At 32.2% G+C, this 21,930-nt stretch overlaps 1 protein-coding gene across 4 annotated transcripts; it reads right to left on the bottom strand.

Moving 5' to 3' along the window:
* Positions 1 to 17,240: 17,240 nt before the first annotated feature.
* LOC107918553 (uncharacterized) lies at positions 17,241 to 21,362 on the bottom strand. 4 transcript variants are annotated; one of them, XR_001690151.2, is made up of 7 exons: positions 20,995 to 21,258; positions 20,837 to 20,886; positions 20,391 to 20,496; positions 20,239 to 20,297; positions 18,717 to 18,809; positions 18,057 to 18,132; positions 17,241 to 17,449 (listed from the first exon to the last, which is right to left on the bottom strand). XR_001690151.2 is itself a non-coding variant. In XM_016848132.2 (6 exons), exons 1-5 carry the CDS (start codon positions 21,094 to 21,096, stop codon positions 18,096 to 18,098), a joined length of 354 nt encoding a protein of 117 aa, XP_016703621.1. In that variant the 5' UTR covers positions 21,097 to 21,258; the 3' UTR covers positions 17,241 to 17,449; positions 18,057 to 18,095. The 4 variants fall into 4 exon arrangements, 2 of the variants coding, with proteins under 2 accessions (XP_016703621.1, XP_016703620.1); XR_001690152.2 differs by lacking the exon at positions 18,057 to 18,132; XM_016848132.2 differs by lacking the exon at positions 18,717 to 18,809.
* Between the last annotated feature and the right edge of the window lie 568 nt (positions 21,363 to 21,930).

Below are 21,930 nucleotides of genomic sequence, written 5' to 3' on the forward strand. Positions count from 1 at the left end.
AATAAATGTTGCATTCACAAACTCCAAAGACTAGAAGTAACATAAGATGGCATGTGAAAGATCATGGAACCGATTAAAACGAGCCCTTAAGATCGAATTTTGGTAGACATGTTACGTTCGATGTTAAATTATTCGAAGTTGCTAATCTATTTTTGGGGATACGCTGTACGAATGACTTGTTATATTCTAAATGATTTGCCAACTAAAGCAGCACCAAAAACCCATACGAATTGTGGAATGGCATGAAGCCAAATCTGAATCATTTTAAGGTTTGGGGATTCTCGATCCACGTATTGGATAAAGATACGAGGAAGTTGAACTCACGGATAGAATTGTGCATTTTTTTAGGATATCCAAAGGGAACAAATGGTGGTTTGTTTTATAACTCGAAAGAGCAAACCATTATAGTCTCAACTCATAGTACTTTACTTGAAGAAAGTTACATGAATGACTTCAAACCTCGAAGTAAAGTGGTACTTGAGGAGCTTTTGGAAAGTATTCAAAACCCTACAAAAACAATTCCAAAACCAACTCCTAATAGTAGACCTGCAAATGATCAACAACATAGGGAGCTTCGTCGTAGTGGGAGTGTCTCTTGTAGGCCTAAGTTCTTTCAATCTGGAAAAAGTGTTTTTAACACTAAGTCTACCGAACACGAAGATAATGACCCACTCACATATGACAAAGTGATGTAGAGAGTTGATTCCAAGCTTTAGGAAATAGCTACGAAAGTTGAGATGACCTTTATGTATTCCAACTCGGTGTGAGAACTTGTAAGCTTATCGGAAGGGATAAAACTCATCATAGGGTGTAAGTGAATCTAAAAATGGAAAAGAAATGCAGATGAAAAAGTGGAAATTTATAAGGCCATACTTGTAGGTAAAGGTTTTCCTCAAAATGAATGTATTAATTACAAAGAAACCTTATCCTCGGTTGCCATGCTCAAGTCAATCCACATAGTACTATCCATTGTGGTGACTCTTAGTTACGAGATATAGAAAATTTAAGTCAAAACAGCATTTTTGAACAACTATCTTGAACAAAACATCTACATGATGCAACCTATCGGGTATATAGTTAAAGGAAACGAGCATAAAGTTTACAAACTGCTTAGATCCATATACTAAACAGGAATCTCGCTTATGGAATCAAAGATTTGACCAAGCGATCAAGACTTTTAGATTTGAGCAAAATGTAGATAAACTTTATGTTTACAAACATTTAGTGGATGAAAAGGTGGTTTTTCTCATTTTATATGTAGATGACATTCTACTCGTTGGAAATAATGTAGGCACATTGTCATAAGATAAACTATGGTTAACCCAACAGTTTAGCATGAAGGACCTAAGAGAAGCTAATTTTTTTTCTAGGCATTCGAGTCCTAAAGGATCGAAAGAACAAAGTGATGACACTATCTTAGGTTTCATACATAGACAAGATATTGGAGCGTTATGCGATGACCGATGCAAAAAAAAGAAATCAATCTTTCGTATTGAGATTTCATATATCTTTAAAGGATTATCCTAAGACATCGAAAGAAAAAGAAAGCATGAGAAAGGTTCCTTATGCTTCGGTAGAAGGAAGTCTAATGTATGCTATGCTATGCTATACACATGCCCATATATCTATTTTGCAGTGGGGTTGGTAAGTCGATATCAGACAAATCTAAGAGTCAGGCATTGGCAAGTAGTTAAGCATATACTCAAGTATTTACGGAGAACGAGTGATTATATGCTTGTGTATTCTAGAGGAGACCTTACTCCCACCAGATATACTGATTCTAACTTTCAAATGTGTTGAGATTCGAGGAAATCGACATTAAACTATGCTTTTATCCTAAACAGCGGGTTCATAGTGTGAATAAGTGTCAAGCATGGTTACACTGTGAACTTCACTATGGAAGGCCAAATATAGGGTACAAAAAAGCTATGATACTATAACAGTGCAAATATAGCTAAACCCAAAAGAAACCACATAAGGACAAAACACATTAATGGAGGCTGTAGTGTTTGATGAGATAGTGGATATAGTCAAAGAAAGCATCTGAGGACATACCCTGGGGTTTGTTTTACCAAGACTCCCTTCCAACTAGAGAGTTCTTTGGGAACCATGTGGAGGGGTAAATGAATGCGAAACATGACTCATCTACTTCACTAGGGCAAGTGAGAGACTGTTGGATCTGGTGCCCAGAGTGTAGTAATTTTGTCTAAGTACACTTATAATTTTTGAACAGACTAAGTAATAAAATTATTCATAAAATACATATATACTTTGTATTCTTATCCTCACATGGTTTTTGTTCGGAAAGCAAAATCTAAGCAAATGTTGCTCATTGGTTGTCTAATGTTTAACTAATATTAAGTGGTATTACATGGTCAGATCGTAATATTAAAAGACAACTTGTATTAGTAGACGAACCTAAACATGTCCTTAGTCTAATCAGAAATGAGCAAATCGATTTAAAGACTAATATGTCATCTATCAAAGTCCAACTGGGGAGATGTCTTATCTTAGGCATTGGAGTGGATAACTCCCAGAAAATAGAGACATAGATGTGACTGACTAGATTGATAGTACATCGAACAAGACCTAAATAGAATAGATTCTGAATCCATTTATGGATTTATTCATTTGTGATGTTCATAGTGTGGCATACCTAAATCCTGAGTGGATGGCAGACTATGTACATGTGACTCGTATACTTTGATGTGAGTAAAAACCTGAGTTCAAATAGATAAGGAGCCAAAAGTTGGTGCGTTGGATGGACGACTTCTATAGTATGTACTGCCATTCACAATAGTGAAATTCATAACCCAAAACATGGGTAAATGATATCCTCTCATTGACATTACATGGTTGATGAAAAGTAAACGTAGCTACGGGTCGTTCGCCTTTGTGATGGATGACTTGATCGCTATTTGACAATGATTGACTTTTCATGAAGGAAGATTGAATGCTTACCATGAAATAGAATAGGATCATATTGGGAGAGCGGATATTATCCCAAAGAGATCAATGATATCCTATGAGGGCAACACACTTATGAAAAGGTCATTGTACGAGCACTAAGTAGTTGCTTTCGTAATGTCCAATTATAAAGCAAGAACTTAATTATAAATCATTTGAGCCTCAACTATATATGTTCAATTGGTCCATCCACTAGCTCGTTTAAACCATAAATAAATTGCGTATATGAATAGAAATGAACAAAATGAATAGGAAAAAAAGAAATAGGAAGCATTCAGGAATGGTTATAGTTTTCTTTGAAATGGAGAAATAGAATCATTTGTAAATGAATGTAGGTTTCGAAAAACGAAAATGGAAATGAAAATGGAAATAGAAACTTGCAATCCTATATAGGATTACTTAAAAAATGATGGAAGAATGAGTTTATGTTTTTGAACTATTTTGAAGCCCAAAAATGAAAATAAATTATTTGGGCACATTGAACATGTTGAGTTGTGACATGTTGCATGAATTTTCTCAAAATTTTACCAGGGTTAAAATCGTCAAAAATTTACAATGGGTAAAATTGTCAAAATTTTACTAGGGTAAAATTGGGGTGAGAAAATTATTTAATATGTAGTAATTAAAGTTTATTTTGGGAAATAGAGAAATCGAATTGGTTTGGATCATATTACAGAGTAGTGGGTAAAAAAGGCCTAGGAAGTACTCGTAATTGGACCCGATGTGAGAGAGGCCCAAAACCTCTGATGTAAGGAGGTGGGACGACAAAACCCTAGTATCATTAATTAGGGTTGCCGCCCCTTTTATCCTAGTTAAACTAGGATATCATTTTTCTAGTGGAAATAAACTTTTAGAACTTTACAAGGGTTATACCTTCTCTTCATATAAATAGATGACACCGGTAGAGCTATTAAAACAACTTTTGAGAGATTGTTATTCTACCGAAAAATAAAGAGAATTTATTCTCAACTTATAAATATATTTTTTAGAATAACAATTTTACTGGTTTCTATTATAGAAGAGAGAATTTTTGTTTTCACCCCAAAAGGAAAACTTTTTCTAGTTCTATATTTTGATTCAATATGTTCAAGCTCACACTCGAAGAAATTCGTGGTACGAAAATAGTAGAGAAGATCGTTTTTGATTGAAAGCCGAAAAACATCAAGGATCCGCTTATCCGAAAACATAAGCATGATTTTGGTCTAAGGTTTATTGCTATAAATATCACAAACTGGGCCAATTTTCAAAATTTTAATTTTCCTTTGTGCAAGAAAATCGTTTCCAAACTGGACTTTTACCAACAGTTTACACACTTTAGATTCTTAACCTGAAATGACACAACCTTCAAGTTGATTCATATAAATTTCTTCTTTTAAATCTCTAGAAAATAATTGTTTTAACATCTATTTGATGTATAAAAAGTTTATGTAAAACCTAGTTCAACCAGTCCAACTTTGTAATCAAACTACCTAGTTTAGGTTTATTTTAGAAATCCATTTGCAACCAACGGGTCTTTCTCCATAAAGTAGATCAACTAATTTCCAAGTTTGTTTTGTAAAATTAAATTAAGTTTTACTTTAACAACCTCTTTTCAAAAAGAGTTAGAAAAAGAAATTGCTTCAGAATAAGTGGATGAACCAATTTTCACAAAATAAATGTAAAAAAATATTTCTAATAGACTTTTTAGTTCCAAGCCTTATAAGTCTTCTCAAATCCTCATATCTACAATCATTTTGTATAACAGGTGCATGGGAAACATCATCAATTTTTAAAGGAAAATATGCTGAAAACGTCAGTATTTTTATCTCAAGTATATTATTATAATTAAACACATCACTATTTATAGCAAGAAATATATGTGCAACACTAACTTCAACATAGTTAATGAACATGGAACTAGAATTCATTTTCCTTTTCTTAAGAACAGAAGACATGATTTTTAGACACCTCCACATTTTCATACATTTTAAGTTAAAAAAATAATGTTCAAAACATAATGTGTCTTATCATTATCATCTAAGGAATCTAACACACACAAATACTATGCAAATAATTTTCAAGTATACTCGCATTAACAATTGCACATTTTGGCGAGTATCCAATTTTCACAAAATAAATGTAAAAAAATATTTCTAATAGACTTTTTAGTTCCAAGCCTTATAAGTCTTCTCAAATCCTCATATCTACAATCATTTTGTATAACAGGTGCATGGGAAACATCATCAATTTTTAAAGGAAAATATGCTGAAAACGTCAGTATTTTTATCTCAAGTATATTATTATAATTAAACACATCACTATTTATAGCAAGAAATATATGTGCAACACTAACTTCAACATAGTTAATGAACATGGAATTGGAATTCATTTTCCTTTTCTTAAGAACAGAAGACATGATTTTTAGACACCTTCACATTTTCATACATTTTAAGTTATAAAAATAATGTTCAAAACATAACGTGTCTTATCATTATCATCTAAGGAATCTAACACACACAAATACTATGCAAATAATTTTCAAGTATACTCGAATTAACAATTGCACATTTTGGTGAGTATTTTAATGCCCTGATTTTGTTTTTGTTACATGAAAACATATATTCAAAAATCTCATTATTAACAAGCCACATATATTTCAATTAGATAAGCAGATAGACTAGCATTATCATTAAAAAATTTCAAAATTAAACAACAAAATAATATATGGTTACAAAATACTTTTTAGTCATCATGACCTTGTCATAATCGAAGGAAACTTTCACTATAGCTTTTCCTAACAATCCAACGAAAACCAAATTGATTTAAATATTAGGAATATGAAACACCTCATTTAGGCAAAGGTCTTTCTAGATGAAGGTTTGGATAGAACTTTGTGTTTTCCAAGCACATGTGCAGTTTTAAGAGTTTCTAAGATAGACAACTTTTATTTTTATTTTTTGCACTTAGGAGTAGGACACGAAGTTATTTTAATTATCACTAATGAGCTGAGTGGTACCATTTTTTGTCCCCCACTCTTTCACATTAGTCAAAAAATTGACTGGAAAAATGACCACACAATTATATCATCTTCTTCGACTAAATTGACATTTGGCTTAACAGGATTATCATTCATCCATTATTGATTTCTGTACAGAGTTATATAGTAGCTCAATTTGTCATCACAATTGGGTACTAGGATAGTGAGCACAGAATTGATGAATAAAACACGAGGTAAATTCCTAAGAAAGAGAGGTGGTGTATATGACACACTTGCTTTGTGTCTTTCTCCTTACTTTGAAACCCTTGCTTTGTGTCTTTCTCCTTCTTTCCTTTTTCTTTTTTTTGCCCTTTCTGTTTCGTTGACTTTGTTCTTTTTCTATTTCTTTTATTTCTTTGTTTTATTATAATATAATATAATATAATATAATATAATATAATATAATATAATATAATATAATATAATATAATATAATATAATATAATATAATATAATATAATATAAAAATGACCACACAATTATATCATCTTCTTCGACTAAATTGACATTTGGCTTAACAGGATTATCATTCCTCCATTATTGATTTCTGTACAGAGTTATATAGTAGCTCAATTTGTCATCACAATTGGGTACTAGGATAGTGAGCACAGAATTGATGAATAAAACACGAGGTAAATTCCTAAGAAAGAGAGGTGGTGTATATGACACACTTGCTTTGTGTCTTTCTCCTTGCTTTGAAACCCTTGTTTTGTGTCTTTCTCCTTCTTTCCTTTTTCTTTTTTTTTTGCCCTTTCTGTTTCGTTGACTTTGTTCTTTTTCTATTTCTTTTATTTCTTTGTTTTATTATAATATAATATAATATAATATAATATAATATAATATAATATAATATAATATAATATAATATAAAAATGACCACACAATTATATCATCTTCTTCGACTAAATTGACATTTGGCTTAACAGGATTATCATTCCTCCATTATTGATTTCTGTACAGAGTTATATAGTAGCTCAATTTGTCATCACAATTGGGTACTAGGATAGTGAGCACAGAATTGATGAATAAAACACGAGGTAAATTCCTAAGAAAGAGAGGTGGTGTATATGACACACTTGCTTTGTGTCTTTCTCCTTACTTTGAAACCCTTGATTTGTGTCTTTCTCCTTCTTTCCTTTTTCTTTTTTTTTGCCCTTTCTGTTTCTTTGACTTTGTTCTTTTTCTATTTCTTTTATTTCTTTGTTTTATTATAATATAATATAATATAATATAATATAATATAATATAATATAATATAATATAATATAATATAATATAATATAATATAATATAATATAATATAATATTAATTAAACATTAAGAATATATATAATAATATATATAATAAACTTATAAATATCTATCTTATGCCGCCTCATTTAAAGGAAATGGCATAATTACTTCTTTAGTCCCTTTAATTTTTCTTTAATCTATAATTAAACTTTCACCCTTTATGCAATTTAGTCCTTATATCTAATTACTCTTAATTCATGTAAATTCACGTAACCAAAACCTAATTAACTACATAACTAACTTCGTAAATATTTCTGATAAATATTTACGAGTCTAGTTTACGAAAACGGAGTTTCAGAAATATATTTTTCTAACACCCATGACTATCGGGTTGTTACAATTCTTCCCCCTAAATATATTTCGTCCTCAAAATTTACCTGAAAAGAAGTGGGGGTACTGAGATCTCATAGTTTCTTTCGGTTCCCAAGTCGCTTCCTCAACACTATGATTACGCCACAACACTTTTACTAACGGAACTCGTTTATGATGCAATTCTTTCACTTCTTGTGCCAAAATTTCAACTGGCTCTTCTTCGTATGACAAATCAGGTTGAACTTGAAAATCCTATGTCGATATAACATGAAAAACATCATGAATTTTTTGCAATTCTGCAGGCAATGCTAAACGATATGCAACTAGTTCTACTCTTTCATTGATCTCAAACGGTCCAAAAAAATGAGGACTCAATTTCTCTTTTCGGCCAAATCTCAAAAAATTCTTCCAAGGCGAAACTTTAAGAAATACTTTATCGCTAACAAAATATTCAATATCTCGACGTTTCAAATCTCTATATATGATTTTTGTCTGTCAAAAGCTATCTTCAGCCTATTTCAGGTTTTCTTAATAATGTCTTCCATTTCTTGGATCAATTTTGACCCGATCATTTTTCTTTCACTTAGTTCTATCCAACAAATGGGTGATCGATATCTTCGACCATATAAAGCTTCATACGGAGCCATTTGAATACTTGATTGAAAACTATTATTGTATACAAATTCAGCCAAAGGTAAGTAACGCTCCCAACCTGATTCAAAATCAATAACACAAGCATGAAACATATCTTCCAAAATCTGAATAACTCGCTCAGATTGTCCATCGATCTGTAGGTGAAAACCTGTACTAAAATTAAGTTGCGTACCAAGAGATTCATGCAACTGTTTCCAAAATCTCGAAGTAAACCGCGGATCTCGATAAGAAATTATCGACATAGGAACACTTTGCAATCTCACAATTTCTTTAATATAAACTTTAGCAAGCTTTTGAAGTGACCAATCAGTCCTGACTACAATGAAATGAGCAGATTTTGTAAGTCGATCAACAATCACCCAAATAGCATTTTTCTTACTTGCCGATAAATGTAACCTCATTATAAAATCCATCTTGATAGAATCCCATTTCCATTCAGGAATAGTAATAAGATGAAGTAATTTGGTAGGAACCTGATGTTCTGCCTTAACTTGCTGACAAGTTACACAATTAGCCACATACTCAACCACATCTCTTTTCATTCCTGGCCATCAATAAGATTCTCGTAGATCACGATACATTTCCGTTCCTCCAAGATGCAAAACAAAAAGGCTATTGTGAGATTCGCGAAGTATCAACTCTTTCAATTCAGAAACATCTGAAACACATATTCGGTTATGAAATCTCAAGCAACCACAATCATTAATGCTGAAATTTTCTAATGTCCCATCCTGAACCATTTCTCTTTTCTTCTCTAACTTGTCATCCTCTAACTGCGCTGACTTGATCCGATCAAACATCACCGGCCTGATTTTTAACTTAGCCAATAAGCTTCCATCATCATTGATACTGAGTTGTTCAAACATTGCTCTCAATTCAATCGCTATTTTTCTACTCAACGCATCAGCTACAACATTAGCTTTACTAGGGTGATAATCAATGACACAATCAAAATCTTTCAGAAGCTCTATCCAACGACGCTGTCTCAAATTCAACTCCTTTTGATATAGAAGGTATTTGAGACTCTTATGATCAATATAAATATAACACTTTTTTCCATACAAGTAGTGTCTCTAGATCTTTAAAGCAAAATCCACAGCAGCTAACTCTAAATCGCGTGTCAGATAATTACGTTCATATGTTTTCATTTGACGAGACGCATAAGTAATCACTTTCCTGTCTTGTATCAAAACACAACCAAGACCGCTCAAGGAAGTATCACTATAAACAACAAAATCCTTTCTCCATTCAGGTAAGGTCAAAATCGGCGCTTCAGTCAACATCTGCTTCAATTTCTCAAAACTTTCTTGACATTTATCATCCCAGATGAACTGAGCATTCTTATGTAACAACTTTGTCGTCAGCAAAGCTATCTTCAAAAATCCATTTACAAATCTTCGGTAATAACCAGCTAGTCTAAGAAAACTACGAGCCTCTAGCACATTCCTCAGTGCTTTCCATTGAAAAATTACCTCTATCTTTTTCGGATCAACTCTATTTCCATCTGCTGAGATAACATGACCCAAAAATACAACCTCTGATAACCAGAATTCACACTTACTAAGCTTCCTGTATAACTGTTTCTCTCATAACACCTGCAAAACAATTCTGAGGTGTTGCTCACGCTAAGATTCAGATTTCGAATAGACCAGAATATCATCAATAAATACTACCACAAATTGATTCAAGTACAGTTGGAAAATTAAATTCATGAGATCCATAAATGTTGCTAGAGTATTCGTCAATCCAAAAGGCATCACTAAAAATTCATAATGACCATACCGTGTACAAAATGTCGTCTTCGGTATATCACTTTCTTTCACTTTCAACTAGTAGTAACCCGATATCAAATCAATCTTTGAAAAGATAGAAGCTCCTTTTAGTTGATCAAATAAGTCATCAATACGGGGTAGTGGATATCGATTCTTAACCGTCAATTTATTCAATTGTTAATAATCAATACAAAGCCGCATTGAACCATGTTTCTTTTTTACAAAAAACATTAGAGCTCTCCAAGGCGAAACACTAAGGCGTATATAACGTCAATCCAATAAATCTTGCAATTGTACTTTTAATTCTTTTAATTCTGTAGGTGACATACGATAGGGGGCATTGACATCGGAGCTGTACCAGGAAACACTTCAATTGCAAACTCAACTTCCCGATCCGGTGGTAATCTCGATAATTCTTCGAGAAATACATCAACGAATTCACAAATAGTTCAAATTTTACTGCACTGGCAATCAACGGAATTTGAATTAATGACATAAGCTAGAAAAGCTTCACAACCTTGATGAAGAAGTTTATTAGCTCGAATTGCTGAAATGATACGAGTTGAGCCACTTGTTCGAATACCATTCACCTCAATCTTATCACTGTTTTCACTTTGAACAACAAACTTCTTTTTATAGCAATCCAAAATCACCTCGTGCCCCGTAAGCCAATCGATTCCCAAAATCATATCAAAATGACCAAACGACATTATCAATAAATCAATAGGCAAGATCATATTCTGTATCATTAACGGACATCTCCTACACACTAGATCCACTAACATAGATTGTCCAATGCATTAGATACCACTATCGATACTCTAGACGCCTTAGATTTCAAACTTCCCGACTCAACCAATTTAGTATTAATATATGAATGTGAAGATCTCGGGTCTATCAAAGCATAAACAGGTTCTGAATGTAATAAAAATATACCTGTCACAACATCATTAGCTTCACCATCCTCATGAGTCCGCGCAACATAAGCTCGAGCTAGCGTTCTGGCCTCCGATTGTTGGGTAACGACATCATTTCCCTTTCTAGCACCACCTCTTGAAAATGAACCACTTCGACTTGACCTGCGACCTTTAAAAGCAAGCATAGATCTCTAAGTAGTAACAGGTGTAACATTTTCATTCTTCAGATGATCTCTAACAAAATATTCTGTAGATCCACAATGACAACAGCCTCGAGTTAACTTCCAACATTCACCACTGTGTTTTTTCCCACAGTGCTTACAATTTGGAATTTTAGTATCCCGAGATGGACCTCCCACACTACTCATATACACAGTCAGTTGTTTATCATGATTTCTATTCGTTCTGTCTGACTTAAAGTTTGATCTCCAATTACCACAAATTTTTTTGATCTCTTTGGTTGTGGATTTGAACTCGCAGCTCCAACATGCTTTCCAACAGTACGTGTATTCTCAATCTTTTTATCAAAACCCAGAACTTGTTCCACCATTCTTGCCCGTTCCACCAAATCTGCAAACTCAGTAATTTTGTGTGATACTAACTGTATTCACAACTCATCGTGTAACCCATGCAAAAATCGCTTGCAACTATCAATTTCAATTGGCACAAACTCAGTAGCATACCTACTAAGTCGCAAAAATTCCCGTTCATAATCAACCACAGACATTTCACCTTGTTTCAGCATCAAAAACTCTTGTTTTCTTTCTTCAATATACAATTCACCCACATTTTTTTGAAATTCCTTTCGAAAAAATACCCAATTTACCTAATCTGTGGGTACATGACGTGTCACTGACTGCCACCAGGTATATACTTCTCCTTGCAGTAGAGAAACAACACATATTAAACTTTCTCGAGGGTTGCATTCAAGTTGTTTCAAAATACGTTTAGTAGATTCAATTCAAATTTCAGATGCGGAATGATCAACTCCTTTCAATCCCAAAAATTCTGTTGCACCATATTTACACAATTCTTTTATCGGAGCTCGACGAATAGTAGGTGCAGATGTCGTAGCAGATGTAGTTCCCGCCACTCGTTGAAGAGCATCAGTAGTAGCTCTAAATAACTGTGAATCATCTCTTTCCCTAATGTTACCTCGTCCAACATTAGATTGTTGGGTACTAACTAGATTAACACTTGGTGTTGCCGATTCGGTTTCATCTAATCCATTGGAAACATCATCTTCAATATACATCTCTTGATCAACATCATCATTATAATCATCCGACATTTTCAACTATAAAACAAAAAATATATATATCAGCATCCAAATCCCAACTCAATTTGACTCAATTATGGCATGTACCTCTAGACTTAATTTTGAGCTCAATTTAGTCCGAGAATCGACTAAACCTGTAAAGCTCCGATACCACTAAATTGTAACACTCCTAACCCACATCTATCGCCGAAATAAGGTTTCGAAGTATTACCGATCAAAAAGACATAATTTCAAACATTTCATATTATATAATATTCAAGTCAAAACTAATCAAACTCATATATCCTAGGTGCCTAACCAATGTACCCTCATTGGTACCACAATTATATCATCAAATCATATCATCAAAGTATCATTCGAGTCTAATTTGTAAACATGCCAAATTCAATCTATTTTTCCTATTTCATGTTCATTTAAACATTAACTTAAACATGTCATAATATGACCTCAAACATAAACACATATTTATATGTATATAACTAACCAATATTAACTTATAATCTTATTAAAATTAATCCACAAAATAACTATTAATTAGACACCCTACGTACATGCCAACACATTTCAAAAGGATAAGCATCACCACATTTGAGTTCGGGACTGTTGTTGGATGTTGAATCGGCTATCAAAATTAAGTACCTAACCTACGCAAGGAAAACAAAACCGTACGCTGAGTAAAAACTCAGTGGTATTTCCATAATCCAAACATTTAAAGATAAAAAAATTACAAATATACGATGGAAATATAAACACATATTAATATTTAAATATTACAACAACCATATGACAACTCTTTGAATTCATACATAATAGCATATCATATTTAATTTGTTTCACAAATATCTCAATTCTCATACTTGCTATATAAATAGTTTTTCGTAATTTAATTCACATTTCATTTATACAATTGCTTTATCCATTCCATATTCAATTCATGAATATATAACTCATATATTCCATGTATTTGCAACATATTTCACAGTTTATTTTCAATTTACTATTTAACTTCCATTTCTCATAGCATGCCATTTCAATATCAATTATAGAACTTTATTATTCATTTACCCCTATTAACACGACTTGGACTCGGATGGATACACGAATCTAACCAAACACGCCGTGCCTCATCGAAAAATTCGAAGTAATAATTTGACACCCAGTGTCTCATCAGCTAAACCGAAATAAATTGACACCTAGTGCCTTATCGAATTAATCTGAAGTAGTAATTTGACACCCAGTGTCTCATCGACTCGATTGCAAAACACAATAATTCTCACCTCAACACTTACCATATACATTAAATTGAATTATAAAAATTAACAAGTAAATTCAGATTATAGAAATACAAACCAAAAATTCCAAGCTATTCCTCGTCGACTTTATCTTCCCCCTTTTTATTCGAGGGTTCTGGTACGACGTTAGCTACGGAATTAAAAAAATTAAAAATCATCAATACAACACAATTCAATTTCATATTGAATATTTCAATTTTTACTCAAATATTGCCTAATTTCCAATTTAGTCTCTAAACCGAGACTAACTTTTATTCTTCACATTTAATTATTTATTTTCATGCAAATCCCACTGTAGACTAAATTAAACTCCCTATTTTCACATAAATTCCTAAATTTCAAAATTTTCACAATTTAGTCCCTATTACACAAAATTTACTATTTGTTCTACAATTTAATCCTTTTTCATTTCTAGTTTAAAAATCTATCAATTTAATCCTTAATACTAAAATTATTCAACATAGACAACACATAAAACTTAATAATTTCTAACATTTTGACATGGGTCGGGTAGTATTTAACACTGGGATTCCAAAAATATAAAAATTACAAGAAAAAGGGACTAAATTAACTAACCAATTGAGCTTGAAACTTTAAAACCCTTGCTTTGTGTCTTTCTCCTTCTTTCCTTTTTCTTTCTGTTTCGTTGGCTTTGTTCTTTGTTCTTTTTCTTTTATTTCTTTGTTTTATTATAATATAATATAATATAATATAATATAATATAATATAATATAATATAATATAATATAATATAATATAATATAATATATAATATATTACTTAAACATTAAGAATATATATAATAAACTTATAAATATCTATCTTATGCCGCCTCATTTAAAGGAAATGACATAATTGCTTCTTTAGTCCCTTTAAATTTTCTTTAATCTATAATTCAACTTTCAACCTTTATGCAATTTAGTCTTTATACCTAATTACTCTTAATTCATGTAAATTCACCTAACCAAAACCTAATTAACTACACAACTGACTTCGTAAATATTTTTGATAAATATTTATGAGTCCAATTTACGAAAATGAAATCTCGAAAATACATTTTTCGACACCTGTGACTATCGGGTTGTTAGATAGAGTCCCATTAGGAGTCTAATTTTTCCACCGATTTACCTCCGAAGAACCACCGTCGGTCGCTGAATCATTGACACGATGCTCCCAACACCCTGAACTGTCCTTGTTTTGCTTGAATGGACCTAGCCGGCTCGGTGCATCCTCGTGAGGCCGCTGATGTCCTAGGTGAGGCGAGGCTGGCTGTTCGAACGGCTGGACCTATGCCCAGCCTACCCCTTTTCCTCGATTGAAAAGTGCCTATTTGGGCTGGTTGTTGGCACGCCTAGCCTAATACAACCGATGGGGTTGGACGAAACCCCTAGCAGGCTGTTCAACTATCTTGTTGCTAGGGCCGGGACACCATCGGCCAAACATTCATGTGTCTAGTTGGTGTGGTAGTCGGTTTGGCTGTTGTCGGTTTGGTCTGGGCCAATGACGACCCGACTGGTCTGATCCAGTCACTGATTGGACTGTCGACTATGTTTCACACATCGGGCCTAGTTCAATCAGTTTTAGGTTTCGATCTCGACTTTTTATTCTCAGGTCCAATTTTCGATATCAGGTCCAATTTTTATGTTCAATTACCTATTGGACTAAATGTTTGACTTGAAAATTAATTTTCAAAAATATCATATTTATTGTAATTAATTTGATTAATTTAATTTTACTTGATCAAATTAATTTTTTAAGAAATTTTTTTAATCAAATTATCTAGTTGAACAATTCTCACGACTGCCTAATTTAATTTCACATCGAATAAATTAACTCAATTAAATTATTTCCAAAGTCGTAGAATTTCCTTTCGATTCAAATGCAGTCCGATCGAGCTTTTATTGAGCTAACGGAGGGCCCAATTGGACATATAAAATTAGACTCGAGTAATCGCAATTATGTCCAGAAGCGTCTTTATAATAATTCTTACCTTACTTATTCACAGAGTCAGTCCATAAGAAATACTGTGATTCAAATGCAATCTATAATGATGAAGTAGTTGTTAAAGCAATATTATTAAACATTGGAAAAATCAACTGATTGAATCGAAAATTAGATGTTCAACTAGCGACATATAATTAGAAATACCTTGAATTAATTTGAATTGGTAAAAAAAATTGAAAACTAAGAATTAAAAATAGGTTAAAATAAAAAATAATAAAATTTAAAAAAATATTTTTAACAAAAAAACTTGGATTATTTTTAACAATTGTTTCAACCCGTTAAACTGAAAATCAAACGTTGAACTAGTTACAAAAGCGAGTGATTTTTTTTTCTTTTGTTAACTTTTTGTGAGTTTTGTTTTCTAAAAGAATATTTAAAAAATATTAAATTATTTTTACATTTTATTTTTGTTAACTTGTATTATTATTATTTACATTTTTGCTATTTATCAGAGTTAATATCTATTTAATTCATGACACCAATTTGGTTAAATGTTTTAATAAAAGTATAAAGGTTAAATTATGATTTTCTTCCATGTACTCAAGGTTAAAGTCAAAAAGTTTTTTAGGGCTAGAATTAAATTATATATTTTCATGAGAGGTAAAATGTAATTTTATCATTTTAATAGTTTATATCTTTATAATTTTTTAAAGAACTATATTAACATTTTATGATTTTGAAGTTAAAATGCAATTTTATGATGTTCTAACTTAAAATTTTATAAATTTTAGAGGTCAAAAGTTGAATTTCTCTTTTAGAAGAGCCGAAACCCTTGCCAGTCCTCTTTGACATCGTTGTACTATACTTGGAGTTTTTAATCTGACACAATTTAATTTTGTTCAACGTTGTGACTTAATTCAAATCATTACAACCATTAAAGATTTTCTTTAGGTGAAATAGAATTTTACTAAAAGCAATTATTTCTAAAGAAAAAATATAGTTAGCTTAAACTTTGTTTTAAAAATAACAAATCAATGAAAATTAACTATTTTGATTACATGATTTTACTTTTTAAATTACAATTATTTAAATTTGAATCAAATTCTATTTTTTATCTAATATATAATTAATTTTAGTTTATTATGGCATAAAATAAATATATTATATTAAAATAGTGAAAATAGTTTAAAAGCTCTTAAAAAATTATTATTTTTTAAAAATATTTATGAAAAACACCTTAAAATTTTATCAAATAATATTCAAAAGCTATAAACAAAACTCATTTTTATCAAATTAAGTCTAAAAAATCAAAACAAAAAATTAATATATATATATATATATATAGAAAACAAAATTGAACCAAACCAAATTACCGAACCAAACTGATACAACCCCTACTTACACCTAGTATACCCAACATTTATTTAGAATCTGATGTGCAAAATTTTGAATATCGATTTTGGTTGATGCTTTGTATATTTATAAGCAAAAATAAATAAAATTTTCCCAACTACCGTTTTGGTAATCAAATACATGAATTGTGTGTTGTATAAAAACAGTTGTGTTAGATCATGCGTTGATATATACATTGGATATGGTAGGGTTGGCAAAAAGCTTGAATACAACAAGTCAATGCCATCAGCCGAAAGCACTCACAGCCATCTACATTGCTATTGGGTCCTCACAAAAGGAGAAGAAAGAAAACAACCTAGTGCCTGCCTCGCTCAAACACACTACTTTTTTAAAAAAGAAAACAAACGTGGAGTGAAAATGAAACCTTGTTAGTACCAAATATCAAAGAAAGAGGAACTAGTGATTTATCAATAACCCAACATCTCACTGATTTTTCTCGAAACATTTTATCTTATTGTCCGTAATAATGTAAATATACAATTGTTCCATACAGCATCAGTTTCCCAACTCATACTCAATGCTCTCAGCTTACATGGTTTTAATGATCAAAGGAACCCCTAACACCCTCAAGGCTTTCTCCTAATGATAACCTGCAAAATAAACAAACAAATAAATATAAACATATTACTCAGCTTGGGGACCTTCCAGAATGTTATGATGAAATTATATTAGAAACCCCTCCTTTGGTAAAAGGCATACGATGATATCAACAAGATAAGCTAGAGCAGCATCTCAAAAGGAAAATAAGCTCCTCAGAAATGGTGCCACCTTGAAAGCAGCAATATAATTAAACCCAATATAGGGCACAGGGAAGAAACTATCCTGTCAATAACCCAGTTTTCTCTATCATTCTAGATACCGTATTTGATATTAGGGGAGGGGCCGGGGGGGGGGGACATCTATCTAGGGGTTTAGGCACCATGCTAAAGACAGTTTCGAATCAGATGGCATGTAGTTTCCTTCTGTAGGCTAATGAATTATAAGGTTTTAACAAGATTATAGTGAGAAAACTCGCCAATAAAATATGTAAATTATCTAAATGAATATTAAGACTTTGAGTCTTCAATCATTTATAAGCTATGATGAAAGCAAATTCGTTTTACTTGCCCTTACAATATAAACTCTTCTCATCTATGAACTAGTAACACATCTGAGAAATTATATCAATTGATACAATTGTTGAAGGGATTTACTTACTATCCTGTCTCCAGGCCCCAAGATTCATTGTCAAACATCCTAGCTTAATATGCTCCTTCTAAAAGGTCGAATCATCCTGTATGTAACATTATTACACTCCCTTCTCACTAGATAAAAATTTACCGAAGCTCATCAAAAAACCCAAAATCAACAGCAGAAACATACATGGAAAACTAAAAAATGTATGTTAGGTGCCTTAGCCACAATTCAGAGAGAAACATTCCTTGGAAATGTTGTTCAAGATAAGCCAAAAATAAAAATGGCCATCAATATAAGTACTGATGTGGTGCAGTCTCAAGCAAATCAGTGACATGTACAAAAAAGTTGTCAAAAAATGAAAATGAAGAGCACTCTCAGGTTTCCTTTCACCTCATTGATATAAACGGAATGCTAGCACCTCTTGAGGAAGTGAGGAAAAAAGACTGAAAAGGTATCTCTAATTTATTCCTTTTATTTTCATCTCAGGAGTAAAAAATGGAAGTAGTGCAAATGCTCTGTTAAGGTTTTTTATGACAGTAGAAACTGAATGCTTTGATGAGGCTAGTTATATAGCAGCCAAAAAATGTTTGATGATGTTCTGACAAGAGACTGCAAATCAGTAAATTTGCAGTAGATTCAATGCTTAACATCATTTAGCCCAAGGATTCAGAAGTCACTTACCAAAGAAAGTGTGCTGAGTAGCAATTCCAGCCCAAACTAAAAGACACTAGCCTATGAACTAGACACTAGTGGTGGTTTGCTTGTGTAGACAGTCTGCATCACAAAAATACTTCAATTATGGCAAAGGACAGCCTCTATGACTCTGGACAGGGAAGGGGGGAGGACCAGAGCATCGTCATCACAATATTTTTTATACAAGGCAAATTGCACAAATTGGAAAAAAAAAAAGAAAGGGTGAAATAAGAGGATTTGAATCAAGCAACAGTTTGCCTACAACAACCTTAAATCTGATAAAGAGACTCAGCTGCAAGTAACTTGTAAAATGTCCAAGTTGCAGCAATTAGTTCATTCCAACAAAATGCATCTTCCGAGTGAAGGGACTTCAATTTGTTTTATTCATAAACAAAAGGTCCAGGGATCCTATTTCACATCCTAGAAGCCCCAAAAAAACTGATCACACATAACCTATCTCGACAAAAACCATTGCAATCACAAACGACTTCACTTGCTTGTCTTATTCATTAACTCCACCTAAACTAATATCCAACAACCCATTCCTTTTTTTTCAATCCGATAAAAAAAAAACCTCCAACTTAATATTGTTAAAGCTTAATGGGTTTAAACTTGCTAGGTTATTTTTGAAAAATTTGAATGCTGGTCAGAAGTTTGTAGAGATTCATCTAACAAACTGAATAGATAAAAATTAAGTTTGTAAAGGTTCAAGACATCCATGGAAGGGACCTCTCGCTAAGTTTATATTGAATTCGAGCCTGAGGACAATCTCTTTCTCCAGGATGGGAGTAATGTTATGGGCAGAACTTACGTCAGGAAACGCCATTAATTTTGATTTTCTAGTTAAGGCTTAGCTTGCGACCGTATTTCTTTCCTTAGGTTTTGTTGGGCTTTTATTTCATTTGATTTATTTCCTTTCTAGAATAGATTTCCTTTTTATGTAATAAAGACTAGTCCTTATTTAAAGGGATCTACGGCACAATAAAACCTAAGCAGAATTTCTATCACAAACCCTAAAGAGATCCATGTCTCTCTCTAACGAGTCCTATCTCCCTTTGATGAACTGAACTATAAATCCCAAACCCCGGAACATAACATCAACCTTGTTCAAACACTCTCACCATAATATCAATTCCAAGGGATTAAAGATTGATAAGAGCTATAATTGTTATAGACCACACCTCAAATACTGTTCCAAAGAAAAGATAAATGTTAAAATGAGGGGTTAGAGTAAAATATCAAACAACCTGCGGTGCATAATGCATTCATTCTCCACGAGATTAAGATAGATAAAGAGATATAATTGTTATAGACCTAGCCTCAAATGCTGCTCCAAGAAACGATAAAGTCCAAATGAGGGGGTAAGAGTAATCGGAAAGATGTGATGCATCATGCATTCATGCTCCAAAGTCCATCACTCACATTCTAAGATATGTTGAATAAAAGCATGATTATTGCACAACATCAAACGGAAAAGACATGATGAATCCAAAAAACCTATGCAACTTACTTATACATACAGTACTTGAATTCTTGGCTCCTTATATAATCTTTCTCTCCTTCTTCGAGCTACAATATGAAAATCCAAAAAGAAGAAACCATTAAACCAGATGATATAAACAGATGCAGTAGAGCACCACAACAAGGAGGGATTTCACATACCGGATCACTTTCATATATAAGTTCGTAACAAGCAGGAGAAAGGCACTTTAAGGCACAATTCTCCTTTGCTATTGATGAAGACTTGCAGTGCCCACCCCACAGTCCACTGATTTCACCATAAAAAAGAATAAAATATAATATTACACCAAGAAAAAAAATCTTGAAATTAATACATTGTGTTAAGCATCAAAACCCAAAATTTCCTTATCCAATAATCTTTTTGACCAAAAATAAAAATGCTAGAGGAAGAATGAAAGTTGAATTGAGAAAATGGTATAAAAAACTGAAATAAATTCCACTGAAGTACCCAAGATTCAATCAAATATTAAGAACCCAGATTTGTTACAATTCAAATAAGAAAAAAGAAACCCTAATCGAAGACAAACAGTGAATATAAAAGAAAATTAAAGAAACCCAAACATAAAAGGAGAAATGGGAATACCCACCTGTCGATATCAGCATAACATTCACTCTTCTTTTTCTTAATCTCAGAATCCTGTGAAATACCGTTAAAACAACCCATTAGAAAAACAAATCCAATAAAAGAGTTTAAAATAAAAAACTGAAAAATAAATTTATAAAGATAGAAAAAGTCGGCATGTACTGTGATCGGATTTCGAGATTTGGCAAGGACTGACGTAAGGAAATATGAAGAAGGCAATAGAATTAACAATAAAAGAAGGTAACACAAATTAGTTTTGGACATTGATTTTTGTTTTTCTGTAGTTACACAAGCAGAGGAACTTGGAAGGTGATTCCTTTCGTGAACCGTCTCACCGGAGGGCTATTTAATATCGTTTGTGCCCATCCACGACGCCGAATCGGGTGGGGTTAGAAGACTTAAGTGAGATTGGATGGGTATTGCCTTTACTTAGTGTAAAAATAGTGGTGGCGATGAGATTAAATACTGTAGCGATACTGTAGCGTGAGATAAAAAGTAAGCTAAATACATTGCACCGCACCTAATCGCCTATCCAAACCCACTCTTAGGTGAGTTTAAATGGGCGGTGCATTTAGGTGACTTAAAATACATTTACCTGCGGTTAGTGTGCGGTTAGCGTAAAAACAACGATGGAAGTAAGATTAAATACTATAACTATACTGTAGTATAAAACTAACGATGAGAGTGAGATTAGATACTGTAGCTATACTGTAGCATGAGACAAAAAGTAAGCTAAATTCATGTATTTATTTTCATTGGGGTGTGTTTGAAATTTTCTTTTCTTGAGTTACCATATTTAATTTTATTATCATTATTTTTATATTAATCAAAAGTAAAAGTATTAAAAATACTAAATTAAATTAGTATTTTTCGTTACAGATTTTGAATCCATAATGAATAAAATATTAAGATGTGTTATAAACATTAATAAAAAATAAACTTAAAAATTTTAAAAAAAATTAGAATCATGCCATATAATGGATTTGAACCTAGATAAATGATTGGATAATTATTTGTTCAAGATATTTTGAATGTATTTTTTAGTAATTTTATTTTTATAATATAAAAAATAACAATATATATTTTAAAAATAAACTC

The sequence above is a fragment of the Gossypium hirsutum genome, chromosome D13 (genome assembly GCF_007990345.1).
Source record: "Gossypium hirsutum isolate 1008001.06 chromosome D13, Gossypium_hirsutum_v2.1, whole genome shotgun sequence".
Classification (NCBI taxonomy): Eukaryota; Viridiplantae; Streptophyta; class Magnoliopsida; order Malvales; family Malvaceae; genus Gossypium; species Gossypium hirsutum.